General features: G+C 49.4%; 1 protein-coding gene across 1 annotated transcript; it reads right to left on the bottom strand.

Moving 5' to 3' along the window:
• Window positions 1–5984: 5984 nt before the first annotated feature.
• Window positions 5985–14600, bottom strand: KLF6 (Kruppel like factor 6). Its single transcript, XM_032881672.1, has 4 exons — window positions 14466–14600; window positions 11082–11655; window positions 9503–9626; window positions 5985–9066 (listed from the first exon to the last, which is right to left on the bottom strand). Exons 1-4 carry the CDS (start codon window positions 14565–14567, stop codon window positions 9015–9017), a joined length of 852 nt encoding a protein of 283 aa, XP_032737563.1. The 5' UTR covers window positions 14568–14600; the 3' UTR covers window positions 5985–9014.
• Between the last annotated feature and the right edge of the window lie 298 nt (window positions 14601–14898).

Below are 14898 nucleotides of genomic sequence, written 5' to 3'. Positions count from 1 at the left end.
CACTGGAGCAGGAGCCGTGGGCACACACAGGCATACACATGTCCATCATCACTGCCAAACTAGCAAATATTCACTGAGCACTGACTCAAGAGTGGGGGGGACACAGATACACCAGTGTGGCTTTGAAAGTCTTAACTCTCCGACTGCATATTTCAAATGAAAACAAAAAGCATAGAGGTGCCTTGAACTGCGTATCAGATAAGGCAAATAAAAACAAGGCACAGAAACTCAGAGGAGACACCTGTGGACCGGCGTGGGCCCGGGAGCTGGTAGAAAGGGTCTGCTTCTACCCTAAACCTTAGAGAAAAGGGTCCAGACTTGGCTGTGTGCCTGTCTGTGGCCGCTGGGCATCCTCGTTGAGTGAATGAATGAAATACGGGCTTTGACCTCAGGTCCTCCATCCCTGGCTCACGTGGTCTTCAGCTACCATGGGTGGGTTGACGAGGTGAACGTGAGTCTGACCAGGAGCCCACACACACTTTGTGCGGGGGTACCTGTCGCTTCCGTGGAGTCTAATTCCTGACATTAATGAGAAAGCCACACAGAACTGATCACGATGGCGGGACGGGACGGGTTGGCTAGCATTTCCCGCTCTGCTTCCCGCCGGCCGTGTGGGCTAACGGACCACGCCTCCGGTCTAGTCGGCAAGCTGAGGACGCCAGCCGCTGCCTGCTCGTCGCTGGTGGTTTGACGTTTGAGGATCAAGGGTGAGCCGCTGGCACATTCTTGCTGATCAGATTTGTTACCTGCATCGAGCCCGCGGGAGGGCTCATTTGTCAAGGACAATGGCCAGTGACACTGACTTACAAACCAACAACAAAAGCAACACCAAACGAAACAAAACACCCCCTCCCAAAACCTCTGCAAACATATGGTATTTAATTTTTGCTTAAAGTCATGGAGGCATGGGGAAAAGCAGGTGAAAATAAAAAAAAAAACAAGTAAACATCACTAAACATCAGTGAACTAAAATAAAACAAGCAAGAAAACAAACCAACATGTGTATCTGAACTAAGCGTAGGAATTTTAATTGGGCAGAACATATACTGAATCAAAGTAGCTTCGAGCAAGAAGGCAGAGGCTTGGAGATCGTGAGGCTTTCTAGGCTAGAATCCTCCCCGTCAGAAGGAATGGAGAACGTTAAATACCACAGTCACAAGAACCGGAGGACTTTGATGGGACACCCGTTTCATGGGAGCCTGAGCACGGTCCACCCCATTCAGAACAACTGGACAGACCGGTCCTGGATTTACAGCCGCATGTGAAATCCGCGGAAATACCCGGGACTTCTGTGCTCTCTGTCATTTGTCAAAAATGCTGTGAATTCAACTCTCAGAACATGTTGGTCAATGCCATTCTACCATTGGTCAACATGTTCACGGCTTCTGACAGGAAAGTGTTTTACTCAAAGATTTGCAGAACTTCCTTCCTGTAAGGTTTCAGTGGCCTGGCAAGAATTGCAAGAGGAAGCTATGGTATTGATCACAAAAGCACCCCAGAAGCCTAAGGTTGTTCTTCATCTGATTTACAGGAAAACCTTGTGGAAAGCAAACCTGAGTGAAATTTGCCTAATGCAGAATTTAAAAAAACAACAACAAAAACAAAAAACCTATTTTTAAATAAAACCTGTGGGGAAAGCAAGAGTTATTTTCCCAATTGAGAAATAAATATCCACCAGACAATGAGCATAACCACCGGCTGTCCATTGTGTATGTCGGGTTCCAGACCCCGCGTCCCGTCCCCGCCGACTGGCCTGTTCTCTAGTCTTTCAACAATCCCAAAAGCATTTGCCTTATTCCCATTTTGGAGATGCGAAAAATAAAGTTTAAAGCGCTTGGGAAACCATCACACAGCCGAGAATTCATGATTCTTTTTGTGTGTAAGTTCTATGTGGGAAGGTCCGCCATGGATTCCCCAGAACATAAGAGGATAAGGGCCCGGTCTTGGCAAATCAAACCGCTAGAATTCCCTTAAAAAAAAAAAAAAGGGAGAGAGAGAGAGAGAAAAGGAAAGAGAAAAAAGAAACAGTAGTTCCTAGATTGGGTCACTGTTAAACGTTTCCAAGGGAAGTCACAGCTTGAAGAAAGGGCTCCGGGGTATTTGGACAACAGCTTTCCCACGTTCTGGTGTGGTTGTGAGCTTTCCAGGTGCCGCCCTCCACCCCCCAGCTGTCACTGAGTCCTTGAATCCTTAAAAGGCAACAGTCCTGGTTACCTGGCACCGGAAGCTCAGTGGGTAGGTCGTGATTGATTCATTGTGAGCCAGAAGTTGCTGGCAGGCCTTCCTCTCTCAAGCCCCATAAACTTCTCTAGTCACCATGGGACCAGAACCGGTTCCCATTGGTCCCCTCCTCCAGACATGCCTGAAGTGGAGCGTGTTGCATCACAGCCTGGGGAAGCCCAAACACAGGGGGCCCATGCCATGCGACTGTCCTCATGGGCTCAGTCAAGCTCCCTCACGGCTCTTGCTGCCTCCTGCCACCAACCCTGCTGGGCATGGACAGTGGGGAGGTGCGGGATTTCCGGTGGCCTGTCGCCCACTCGTCCGCAGCCCCTGCTGCCTGTCTCCATCTTCGGACGAAGTACCACGCCAGACAGATCGTGAAAACTCGATGGCCCTGGGTCCCTATTTCTAATCTGCAGGGAGCACCCACGTTCTCTTTCATTGACTTTAGCAAAATGACTCACCTATCTGCATTCTGCCTGCAGGCAATTTTACCATGAAGGGTTAACTTTTTACAGTGAAAATACAGGCACACATATGTCTCGTGAAGAGTCGGCTTGCTTCATCTTTCGAGCTGTGAATAAGTGACCTGGTTTGGGGAGGATGGTAACTTGTAGAGGGACGAGGGAAGAGCTTCTCTGAGGCCCGTTTCTGCGGGAAGAGAGGGCGCGCGGCCCTCCGCTGCTGCTGAGCCTGACCCGTGTCCTGAGCTGCGGGAGAGGAGCGGGGATGCCCGCGACGCTGCCTCCACGGCGACCTCATTGAGAGAGCCAGCGAGGGCCATCGCCCATCTTGCACATCTGGAAGGAAGTCTTGCACAACCAGAGTGCAGTGTGGCAATGTGAAACTGAAGAAATGGATGCAACAGAGCCATGCTCTGTGTCCGTGCCAAGCGCCCCTAAACATGCTTGGGCACCCAGGTCTGCAGGAAGCCACAGAAAATGCTCATCCGCGGCGTGCGTAAGAGTCCCCGTCATCTAAGCGGCTCAACTGCTTAAAAAGTTCATCATTGTTTATGGCAGCTTTGAATCGGGGGCTCTTAATTTAAGGAATAAGTTCCAGATCGTACGATAGTTTGGCCTTTTGGGTGGTGTGGCTTACGTAAAGGGAGGTCAAGGCCTAGCACCCCAAGTTTGGAGGAACTGTCGGGGACATCGGCTATGCTAGTGACATCGACTTTTATCGGAAATCCTGCGGGGGCTGCTCAGCCCAGCATGGCTCCTACCAGGACATGCGGTACCCAGACTCTTCCTCCTCTGTCTCTCTTCACTCGCAGACGTTTAGAGAATTCTCATTAAAATCACTTAGAGCGAAACAGAGAGACCATGTTATAAAATAAACCTAGTTAAATACACTTTGTTGTATTGCCTCATTTGTGTGATGCATGGACTTAATTTTCCTCTCTTTGTGTCTTAACTATGTACATGAGGTGATGCTTGCCAATTAATGCAGGATGTCACATCCCCAATTGCTTTCTCTATCTTCTTAAACATTAAAAATAAATACATGCCATCTGTCTCCTATCTTGAAAGCAATTCAAAATGGTTACTTTTGTTTGCTCAGGATTACAGCACAGTTTATAGCTTCAGTGCCTCTGAATTGTAGGCAAGTTCTGTCTCCATTTCATAAATGTAACTTCATTTTAAAGCGCATCCAATGGAATGAGCAGAAGGCTCTCATGAGAGCCTGCACAAGACAGAAAATGGGTGGGTGGTGACGGAAACCTTGCTCTTTGGCGTTTGGGGCCAAATGCTTGGCCTGCTGTTTCCTGGCTGAGCCATCTTAGGAAATGAATTGCGACTTCGTGAAGCCTCAGTATTCCCTAACTGTGAAATGGGGATAATGCCTACTGTGTGAAATACAGAGAAAGAGGCAGAGACAGAGAGAAAACACCCTGCCTACCCAACTCCTGGTTAAGGAACAAGAAACAGTAATCCTCTTCATCATTGCCCAAATTTGGGAGGGGGATAATTCAGTTTGAGAAGGAGGACTGTGGTGAAAAAAATAGCTCAGAGTAGCAGAAGGTTAAATCCTAAGAAAGGAACTATAGGAAAGCTATGTTCTTTCTCCATAGCAATTAAAATATGAAGGTAAACAACTCAACTCCAATCGCCCCCCCTGCCCCTCCGTGCCCAGGTGAGCTGGGATGTGCAGAATATGACTGGTGTCCCGGGACAACCTGAGACACTCTGGATCTGCCACAGCTACAATGACGTTTTTTATTAAAAAAAAAAAAAAAAAAAAAAGGTATGCCATAAAGCAACAAACCTGAATAACAACTATAATTAAAGGGGCAAAGGGCAATTTGAGAACGTTCCACTTTCCATTCTAAGTCAGAGCAATTTTCCCAACAATACTTTCTACTGTAGCAAAAGAGAAGTTCTCTAGATCTGAGCCGAGCGTTCTGAAGATGGTGAACGTGTAATTTGAAATCCACCCTATACTCACAGACCACAGAATTGCAGTGCTGTATAAAATGCCAGACACATGTGACCCGGCCCAAAATATCTTAGCAATAAGAAAATTGAGGTCCAGTGAAACACAGCAAATTGTCCAGAAGCACCCAGCTCGTTCAAACGGGAACGTACCCCTTCTTCGAGCCAGGCTTCAAAAAATTCGTTAAACACACTGAAAATTTTTCGGCTTCTATAAATACCCTTGGTTTACAGCTGATTCCTTACGGCTTCTAGAAGCCTTATTTGAACATAACTGAGCTGTTGGGCATAGTCTTCGCATGACAAAGTGGTCAAGTCTTACTAGGAGGTGAGAATGTATTATCAAGCCTTTATTTAGCTGTACTGTCAAGGCGATCCAGCCATTAGTCATCCCGACATGTGCCTCGGAGCACCACACACCCATGAGTCCTGGCAGAAATTGCATCTGCTTCCTGCCGCCTCCCACACGGCAACTCTGCAAATCGCAGATATTTTTACGGCCGTTCTAGGAAGAAAATTACTTAACATTCCTAATCTGGGGAGGCATTTAAACTTCCCCTCCCTAATTATAAAATTAAAAGCCAACTCGTGTAAAGTCTGCACATGTAGCAATAGGAAGACCCGCTAGGAGAGCAGGAGTGAGCGAGTGAAAACTGGGAACTTCCTGAAACCAACCAGAACCCGAGGAAGCTCGGACGTTCCGGCCGTCCCCACAGCCCCCCTCTTCTAGAAAGCACATTGATTTCACCATGTCACTCCCGAATCTTGAGATGATCTGGAAGTGGACTTGCAGGCGGACTGATACTCGTCACACAGCAAATCCGAGACCAAGATCTAAAGCTACTCACAAGACACACTTCTGAAAACCAAAAGCTATTATTGTATTTGCCAACAAACCCTACATTTAACACATCCTGTTGGCCCTTAAAATTATATATATATATATATGTAAAATCATGTGGCGATCATGTAAACGATCTTCTCCTTTCTGCCGTATTTTACTGGTCTGATCAGTAAATATATATTCATAAAGAAGAGTGGGTTGAAGCCAGGGCTGACTTTTGGACCTGCTGCGGGTCCTCAGTCATTTCTACCTTCCTGAGAGTAACATCAGGTTCCTCTTTCCACAGTAGCTCCCAGGACAGGCTGTTAAAAAGTCAGGGTTTCGGGAAAGGCAAGCAAGCGGCTGTCAGAATTGCACAAGCGACGTTTCCCAAGGAGGAGCCAGGCTGATTAATAGAACAGGAATCTCTTTCGACAGCCCCCACCCCCCGCCGCCACCGCCACCCGCCCCGCCACCCCGAAAAAGAACCACCGGACTCAAGATGCTGATAAGAATTCTTTTATGTTATTCCAATAAAAAATACATTCATACAGAAATATAACAATCTTGCAAAAAACAATTTCAAATAAAATCTTGTAAAACAAAATTTTACAAAAATCTTACAAAGATTCTTTAGCTAACAGGGTGCTTCAAAAAAAAAAAGAAATTTCACTAATAGAAATTTTTTTTTTAACGTCAAGCAAAAAGTTTCTGCTTGATTGAGGCTCAGTTATCACCTGAACAGAATGTAATTCTTTATGTCCTTGCTTATTATGAAAATTACAGGCGTTGACACACATGGCACCCAGCCCCACAACTTCATGGTGTTTCGTAAGTGAGACAAGCCAGTGCAAGTTGTTGTGGGTTTCGGTTTTTTTTTTTTTTTTTCCTTTTTTGTCTTTTGTTTACCTTCTTGCTTAATGGAATTGTTATGGCTAAGTAACACAGCAGGGCCAAAAAAGGAGTTTCCCCAAACCCAGCAAACCAAGTGCCTGGATTTGGAGTTGCCAAAAGAAAAGTGCATTTTCCCCTCAGCAAAATGAAATGAGCTCTTCAGGTAAGTGTATCCATCAGCCCAGATAAAAAAAAAAACCAGTTATGTGAGCTTTCCTCATTGCTCATTTCCAGGAAGATCAAACAAATTACCAGCCCAGCCAGACTCATATGTGTATATATATATATATATATACATATATATAAAGAAAAGATCCACACCCACAAGCCAGCAGCTGGATGACCTAGCAGCTGTCCATGCTGTGGTACGCCAATTCGGGGAAATTACTCGTTGGAAAAACTGGAAGAATCTATGCGCTGGAAAAAATAGCTTCATCTGCATAAAAAGTATTCTAAAAAAGACTCCCTGTGATTCCCTTCCTCTTAGGGTAGATGTTCTAATAAGGCTGAAATTCAAAATCAAACCCTTAGTGTGTCTGAGACCAATTAGTGGGCTAGGATTCCCTCCGTGCCACTTTCGAATGGCCGAAGGTCCCTTATTCTGGACCTTTCAATAACGATGAGCAAAGTCAGCAGTCTGAAATAGATTGGATGCCAAGGATCTGTAGCAAATCATTAAATTACAGATAAAGCCTTTATAAAAGTTATGGTTTTTACTTTTACCTCCTTTATGGCCATTCTGAAATATTTCTTCACAGGCTGTGGAATTTTCTATCTAAACATTCTCATTTCTCCTTAAAAAAATATTTATATATTATCTATATATATGTATATATATACACACACACACACACACACATACACACACTATACACACAAATATACATACACAAGAATTCCGCCCACTTTTTAAAAAAAAGTAATATACTTTCTGTATTACCGACAGATAGCTAGATAGATATGTGGAGCTTGTGCCTTTTAAGCAAATACGTTAACATTGTTTCTTTATACTTCTGTATCTTTAATATGTGTGAAAATGTTACATATTCAATACAGCCGGTGTGTGATCTATACAATTGTTGTGCAAAGTCTATATGAAAGTCTCATGGTGGCAGAAATGGTCCAATTTCCCAATTATCATGTGTTTTCCACTTTAACACTGAAGTCAAGTTGTCTAAAATATCGAGTAAATACTGACTTGTTTGGGGAGTTTCATCTCTCTGTTTATCTTTGTGAAGGAGGACTTTAAAGAGATTTTTGTTTCTGTATTATATATTGATACAGTACAATGCCAGGTGAGAAAAGAGCCTTAATAAAGCATGCATCACCCAAACCCCTGTATGAGACCCCATGGAAGGGGCCACTTGCATAAGGCACCATTATTAAGATCTACAGTGCATTAACAGCTAGAAAACCAGAAATTAGTCCTCAAGGCATAAATAAGAGAAACTTAGCTGCATGAGAAAACAGTTTCTAAGCTTTAGTGGTTTTATCCACCCAACGGAGAAAAATTTCAGGTTCTTAGTCTAATGCAACATTAGACTAGCAATTCCCAGCCCTAGCATTCTTGATACCCAACATATGCCCAATGTCTTCAAAGGGCATCAGGAAATTCTCCAAAAAGGTACTTCAAATTCAGAATTATTTAAAAAATAACCCTACGCTGCACAACGCCTTTCTGAAAGGGGAGTGTTGTGAAATTGCTGGGGTAGGGGGAGGTTCGGGAAGAGTTGTGTATCTATCGCCAGGCCCAGATGGCCAGGGATCACTGAATTCGACCAATCCTATCTTAGCGGCTCAGTAACTGGAACCGACATTGTAGTCCTGATTTAAGAATGGAAAGCAGATAGTTCCCCAGACCATGCATTACTTTTTGTCTTATAAGGAAAAGTTATCAATGTGTTATATTCGCAAATACACAGCTTATACGACGGGTAACAAATGAGCTCTGTTGTAGCAAGTAAACAAGCTACTTGACACATTGCACTTTTTTTTTTTTTTCGTAGCTGCACCAGACACGGAAAGTTCTCTCACACGGGGAAGGGGCTTCCCTCCCCACACCCATCCGCCACACCAGGGGTCTTAACCACCCACGCCCACCCTCCATGTTTTCCCTTCTTCTTCTTCTTCTTTTTTTTTTTTTAACATCTTTTTCTTTTTTCCCCCCTAAGGCGCAGATCCCCACCCCCCAGGAAATGATCGGTGGTCATCTCATCTCGTGGGATGCTCCTCGCACACAGTACACTCAAACTCCGCGCTTGCTGCCTCTTGCGGTCTCGCCACCGCAAGGGAAAAAGACTCTTGCCCCCATCACACAGTCAGTAACGAACAGACCCTCCGCAGACAGTCAACCCAACCAGTAACATTCTCAGTGCACATGCTCACGGCAAAGGCTTAGGGACCACTCGGAAGACAGGTACCCGTGGCGAGTCCAGGGCCACCCAAACACCACACACCGCGGGTGCTCCGCCGCTTCTGACATGACGTTTTCGCCCTCGAAAGACCTTCCAAGTCGAGGTCCTGGAGGCAACTGGGTGGGGTGCAAAATGGCATGCTTTGGCTGGAACGCGCACCCTCCTTCCACGGCTGTCTCTCAGCCTGGAAGCCTTTTAGCCCGCAGGATTCGCCGCTCTGCTCCCTCACAGGTGCCTCTTCATGTGCAGGGCCAGGTGGTCAGACCTGGAGAAACACCTGCAGAGCAATCGGCCCCCGACAAGTTAGGTCCCCGCCTGGAGGAGCTGACAGCCCTCCCAGCCCAGCCCCCCTCCGAAGAAGCGGGGAGTCCACGGAGTCACGGCCATTCCCACTCGTGCTGCCGGGAGGAAAGTCCAGCACAGGGGCATGCAGAGGAAGGGCTCCGATCCGGCCTCTGGGGGATCTCACCTGACCTCATTACTCAACCATCTAGGCTGCAGGGCTGAAGGCCAACCTCCAGAAAGTATGAATGAAATCACCCTATGCTCATGCACCCAGAACCTGGCTCTTCCTAATTTGGACAAGTGGCAGATTATAGACTCTCTGAGAAGGTCCCAGGCAGGAGCGCGGGACAGGGAAGCGCCCGCCGTCTTTGCTGCAGCCTGTCCCTCCCCGGAGAGGCCATCCTCAGTCCCTAGCTTTGTGCACGTACCTGTCACAGTGAGAACATTTAAAAGGCTTGGCACCAGTGTGCTTTCTGAAGTGTCTGGTTAACTCATCGCTTCTTGCAAAACGCCACTCACACCCTTCCCATGAGCATCTGTAAGGCTTCTCTCCTGGGAAGAGAGCACACGACAGGCACACCGTGAGTTCACTGAACGGGAGGTGGTGTGCGGCGACAGAACACATAGAAGCAGTTGGACAAAAGTCAACTCATTTGCCAGCTCGGGGGCCCACCTTGGTTAGGGCTCGAAGGGACACGGGGGGGCGGGGGGGGGGCTCCTGACCCAGCAGCCCTGAGCCTCCAAGCGCTGCAGACGGACCCCGGCCGGGCAGGGCCCACGTGACTGTCCTCAGCGTTACTGTGTAAGAATGACAAATACTCAGACTGGCGAAATACTTCTGAGGTGACGTGTCAGCCCACTGGACCCACAGCCCCGGCGGGGGCAGGGTTTTATTGCTCTCTCCATGGAAACGGTTTCTCTCAAGCACTTATTTTGTTCCTTACTCACTTCCCTGTGGAATGAGGCTTTGTACTTTCCTCCGGGAAACGACATTTCTCTAAAACTGAGGTCATGAGTTTCTGGGAAACCCCATCCTGGGGCCTTCAAAGCACTTTCTAAATGACAATCGAGCGACCAAATCGACCTCTTCCATCGGGCAGACGATAAATACGAATTCACTAGAAGTGCTGCCTGAGGAAATTCAACATGTTGCCTCAGCCAGTGTCCGAGTGGGCCTGTGGGACAGACCGGGATGGCGGGGCGGGGGGGGGCGGGGAACGACTGGGTCCTGACCCTGGCTCTGCAGGGGACCCCGACTTGAGGTCTGAGGTCATCTCTCATCACTGTCCCGGGGCAGGTCACTGCTGACGTGACTCCACGTGCAAGATCACATCCCTCCCAGCTCGGGAATGTGTGTGACCCTCCCCCCAGCCACCATAGACCCTCCCAGGAATTTCATCTGAGGGAGGTTCAACCGAGTTGTGGGCTTTCACTACAAAGCTGTTTTGTTTTGTTTTAAAACTGGTAGCAGAAAACAAAGGCCACGTGATGCACAGAGGACATATGAGCGAGCACCCAGGGATCGGTACTGCTTCCCGCCGAGCGCATGGCTCAGGCTCCCACCTCCCGCTCCCCTACCCCCCACCCCCCCCCACTCCTACCCCAGGACACCCGCATGTTCCACAGCCCCCAGCCAGCCCTTCCCCCCACCCTCGAGTTTCATTTCAGAAAATCGGAAGTAACCCCATATGACAGGATGCCCGGAGCGGGCACACAGGCCCCCCGATCACCAGGAAGGTTGGAGTGAGTGAGGGACGGGGTGTAGGGGGAGAACGGGATTTACCTCATGTGGTTAATCTGAAAGTCTCGCCCTTGCATCGGGCACACACGTCCAGTCCTTGAGCTCCTACTCTGTCCTCCCCAGAGACCCAACTCTTTTGGGGAAGCATGAGGTGAGGATGTGTCTGCTCTGCCAGCCTCCTGCGGAGCCCCAGCCCCCTCCCAGGGCTGGTGCACTTCAGTGGCGCCCACCAGTGGCCCACCTCCCGCGTCGCAGGAGGGACTGACCTGTGTGAGTGCGCTGATGTGCTTTCAAGTGGGAGCTTTTGGTGTAAACTTTCCTGCAGCCGTTAAAGTGGCAGCGGTGCACCCGCCTCCGGCCATCCGGGGAGGCGTCCCCGCTGCCCTTGTCACCCGGCTTTCCCGCAGTCCCACTGCGCAGCTTCCCAGGGGGGTGTAGCTCGCCTGGCACGCAGCCCCACAGGTGAGAAGGCTCCCTGCTCAGTTCTGGAGAAGACGGGGGCGTGGAGGTGACGGAGTTGCTCAGGGTGCCCGAGTTGACTAAGACGTCGCCGATGGGGTCGGAGGTAAACTTAGTGGTGGGAGAAAGTTCCTCGGAACTGTCCGAGGACTCGCTGCTGACGTCGGAGTTCAGGCTGTTGGTCTCCAGGTTGTAAGCAAAGCCGGGGCTGTTCAGAGCGTCCTCGGGGGGACTGGAGGAAAGCTTCAGGTCCGGGTCCTCCTTTTTCTCCCGAGCCAGGATGATTTTGGTCCACAGATCTTCCTGGCTGTCAAACTTGATTTCCGAGGCTGACACGTAGCAGGGTTCGCTCTGGAGGTAACGTTCCAGCTCCAGGCAGGTCTGTGTGAGAGGAACCACAAGAAGACACGTGATCGTGACGACGACTAACAGTGCAACTGAAAGCACGTTTCCAAAAAACATGCAGGAGTCAAGGGCAAACAGAACGTGGCCGAGGTGCTGTAAGAATCTCGTCTCTAGGAGAGCGAGAGGAAAGCTGTCTCTGGGAACAGACATATGCAGTCAGGAGACGGACCAGACGTGCACACCTCTCCAGGCCTCTCCAGGTTGGACCAGTGGCCACAAGGACTGAGGGTCACTAGGCCACCTTTGTCACAGTTACCAGTGTTGACGTGACTACAGAGTTTCTGTAAACCACACAAAGAAAACCAGCCTCAGGCACATGCCCCCCGACAGGTTTAACCAGATCATCTGACAGTCTCGAGAACCATGTGCTTTAAGGAATGCTCGGGCCGCCCTCCTTTCTCACGCACAACACAGAAAGGCCGCACTCCGCGCGAGGCAATGTGTTCTGACATTGCGTGTGTCTTTCTTTAGAGACACAGCTGAGAGAACAGGGCCACACTCCGCGAGCGGACACAGCTAGCTGAGGGTCCGCATTCAGGGACATCAATGGAGCTGCGGAGAAACCACCCCGTTTCCTGTACAGCCCCGACCTACGAGGCTTTCAAAGAATGCCATTCGCGAGTGCTGCGCGGCCGAGCTCGCACACAACTTTAATGACTTCCACAGTGGTCAGAGAAAAACAGGAGCCGCAACAATAATTCCAGAATGGCCATCTGCTATTGTAAACCATGCAGGAGGGGAAATTCCTCCCCAGCCCTGCTGGGAGTCCCACAATGGACCAGAACTTTATCTACTGGCCAAGAGTACAACTGTATGAGTCATCACTCTGTTTCTTTCACGCAATGCCAAAGGAGACTTCCTTTTGAAATTCTGACCAGCGGCCAAAAAAGGACCCGGTTCAAGTATACATGCAGTGTGTCACGGACAGTGCCCCTCCCCAGCCCCACAACCAACCTTTCAAGAAGCTACAACTGCCGACAGACCAGCATCCCCTCTCCCCACCATCTCAAACTTTCTAGCCACTGGAAAAGAAAAACGGTAGGAAACATTTTAGGATTAAATTATATCTGCCCTTATCTTTACTAGGATCAGCTGCCTGTATGTCCATATAAGCTGTCCATACACACGTGACTCTACAGACTTAAATTTCTACGGCAAACTCCGCTCTGTTTAGCAGATTATTTTCAGGACTAGCGAAGCCTACCCAAAGGGCTCATGCTTGCTTGCTTACTTAGCAAATACTCCTGCTACAATACAGCACACACCCTTCCCCCTCCCCACAGACTCGTCACAGAGCTAGCATGAGCAAGCAAAGGGGAAAAAAACAATGATTGTTTTCTCTTTACCCCTAAAATTAGACGTCTGAGTTACAGTGCATACGACAGGGTTCTGAGACACAGTATCTGGAGGAGAGACGGCAAGGTATTTTATTGACGTGCCGAAGAGAAAGGAAAGCACATTACTGAGATCTTGTTAAACTTTAATAATCTGGCTGATTTAAAATCTCCATTATGCTGATAAGCACTGGGGACCAAATCGCAGCTCTCTGAGAGTTGAAACGCCTCTGAAGGCCACCGGGAGCTCAGCCTGGCTTGGGGCCCAAATCCCAAATGCCCGAAGGAAACTACTTAGATCAATTTCAATCACGTCCTAGGGAGCAGCTTCTTTAGGAGGAAAAGGGGGGAGGGGAGAGGAAGGCAGGATAGGGCTGGGAACAATTAAGCAGGCATGTGAAGGTTCCAACACTTTGCACTTCATCCCTTTTAAAAGCTTTCTAGGCTTTGAAACGCACAGAATATATTTGATCTGCTAACTCACTTTGTGACAAAAAGCAAACAGCCTAGCAGGGCAGAGAGACAGCCCCATCCCTCCTTCGATCTTTTTAAAGACAATGGGACAAGTGTCAGAATGTCTCTCCTTCAGGCAATCCTAAGGAACTGGGCGAGTGGGGGGTTAACTTTCTTAAATGTCCAATGTCAAAAATTCCAGCTCTACTAAAAAAAATGCCGGAAACCGAGACTCTTCTCAAACTCAGACTTGAAGCAATTTGGACGGGCTCATTGTCATATGACTGATAAGTCACTGGTTGTGCAAACATTGTTGGCTTTTTTTTTTTTTTCTGGTCGACAAAAGAAGCAGGTAAGAAAAACAAGGCAGATGGAAACAAATCTTAAGGATCCCCAAGAGGAAAAAGAAACTGGAAATGACCCAGTAGAGAAAAAAGGAGGTTTCACTGATGACATTTTTAATAATAATAATAATAATAACCAAAAACCAAACAACAACAACAAAAAAAACAACTCTATGTGCAAACACCAAAAAAGCAAAAACAAAAACAAATTCCCCATTAAAAACAAACAAAAAAAAAATCCTTGGCCGTGCAGGCAAGTTCCCATGACAAGATCCAGCTGTGGGGTCTGGAGCTCGTACAAGGCACCAAACTTCTGCCAAGGGCTCGGGCCGGGATCAGGCCGCGGAGCTGGGGCTGCCCGCGGGAGGCGGCCGCCCAGACGCCCCGGGAGCCGGCGGCAGCTCCGGGGAGCCCGAGCGCCGCCGGCCGCGCCGCTGTGACAACGGCACCGCCCGCCGTCGGAGGCCCCGGGAAAGCGGCTCCCGCACGCGGGCGGCACCAGCGCGTCTGAGGCTGATCGTGGCAGTTTCTGTAAAAGGCACCCGAGCCACTAAAAAGGAGAAGGAGCAGACGCGCCCGCGGCAGCCCGCACCGGGGCCGGGCGCGCGGGCAGCCTCCGGGCGCGGGGCTCGGGGCGCGCCGGCCGCCCGTTTACCTGTTGCCAGTACTCCTCCAGGGACGGCAGCGCCGAGAAGTAGCCGGTCTCGTGCACGATCTGCAGCTCCTGGAAGATGCTGCACATGGGGAGCACGTCCATGTCGCGCGGGAAAGGCGGTCGCGGCTGCGCTGGGAACCGGGAGCCGCGCGGTCTGCAGTCGGGAGCGCCGCGGCCGAGCCTGCAGCGCCGGGCGAAGTTTCATGCAAACTCAGTGCACGGCAATTAGGCGCCGCGGGTTCGGATCCCGCCGGAGCCCAGAGACGCGCTCGCGAGCCCACACAATATTTGCAAACACCGGACTGACTGCAAACGTAACCCCTGCAAAACTTCCCTATTCAAAGCTCCGCTGCCAGCCTCCCCCTCCTCCCCGCCTGGCTCCCCCCACTCCCTCCCCCCCACGTGACTCGTCGGCGCCCGCCCCGCGCACCGC

The sequence above is a fragment of the Lontra canadensis genome, unplaced genomic scaffold (assembly GCF_010015895.1).
Source record: "Lontra canadensis isolate GAN:19392208 unplaced genomic scaffold, GSC_riverotter_1.0 scaffold76, whole genome shotgun sequence".
Lineage (NCBI taxonomy): Eukaryota > Metazoa > Chordata > Mammalia > Carnivora > Mustelidae > Lontra > Lontra canadensis.
Note: the sequence above shows the minus strand (reverse complement) of the source record. Positions and strands in the feature narration are given on the sequence as shown.

Coding starts and splice junctions, on each gene's coding strand:
- KLF6 (XM_032881672.1), bottom strand. CDS start 14,567: ATGGACGTGCTCCCCATGTGCAGCATCTTCCAGGAGCTGCAGATCGTG. Junction 9,627..11,081: donor ACATCAGCGCACTCACACAG/GTCAGTCCCTCC, acceptor CTCTCTTCCCAG/GAGAGAAGCCTTACAGATGC. Junction 9,067..9,502: donor AAATGTTCTCACTGTGACAG/GTACGTGCACAA, acceptor ATTGCTCTGCAG/GTGTTTCTCCAGGTCTGACC.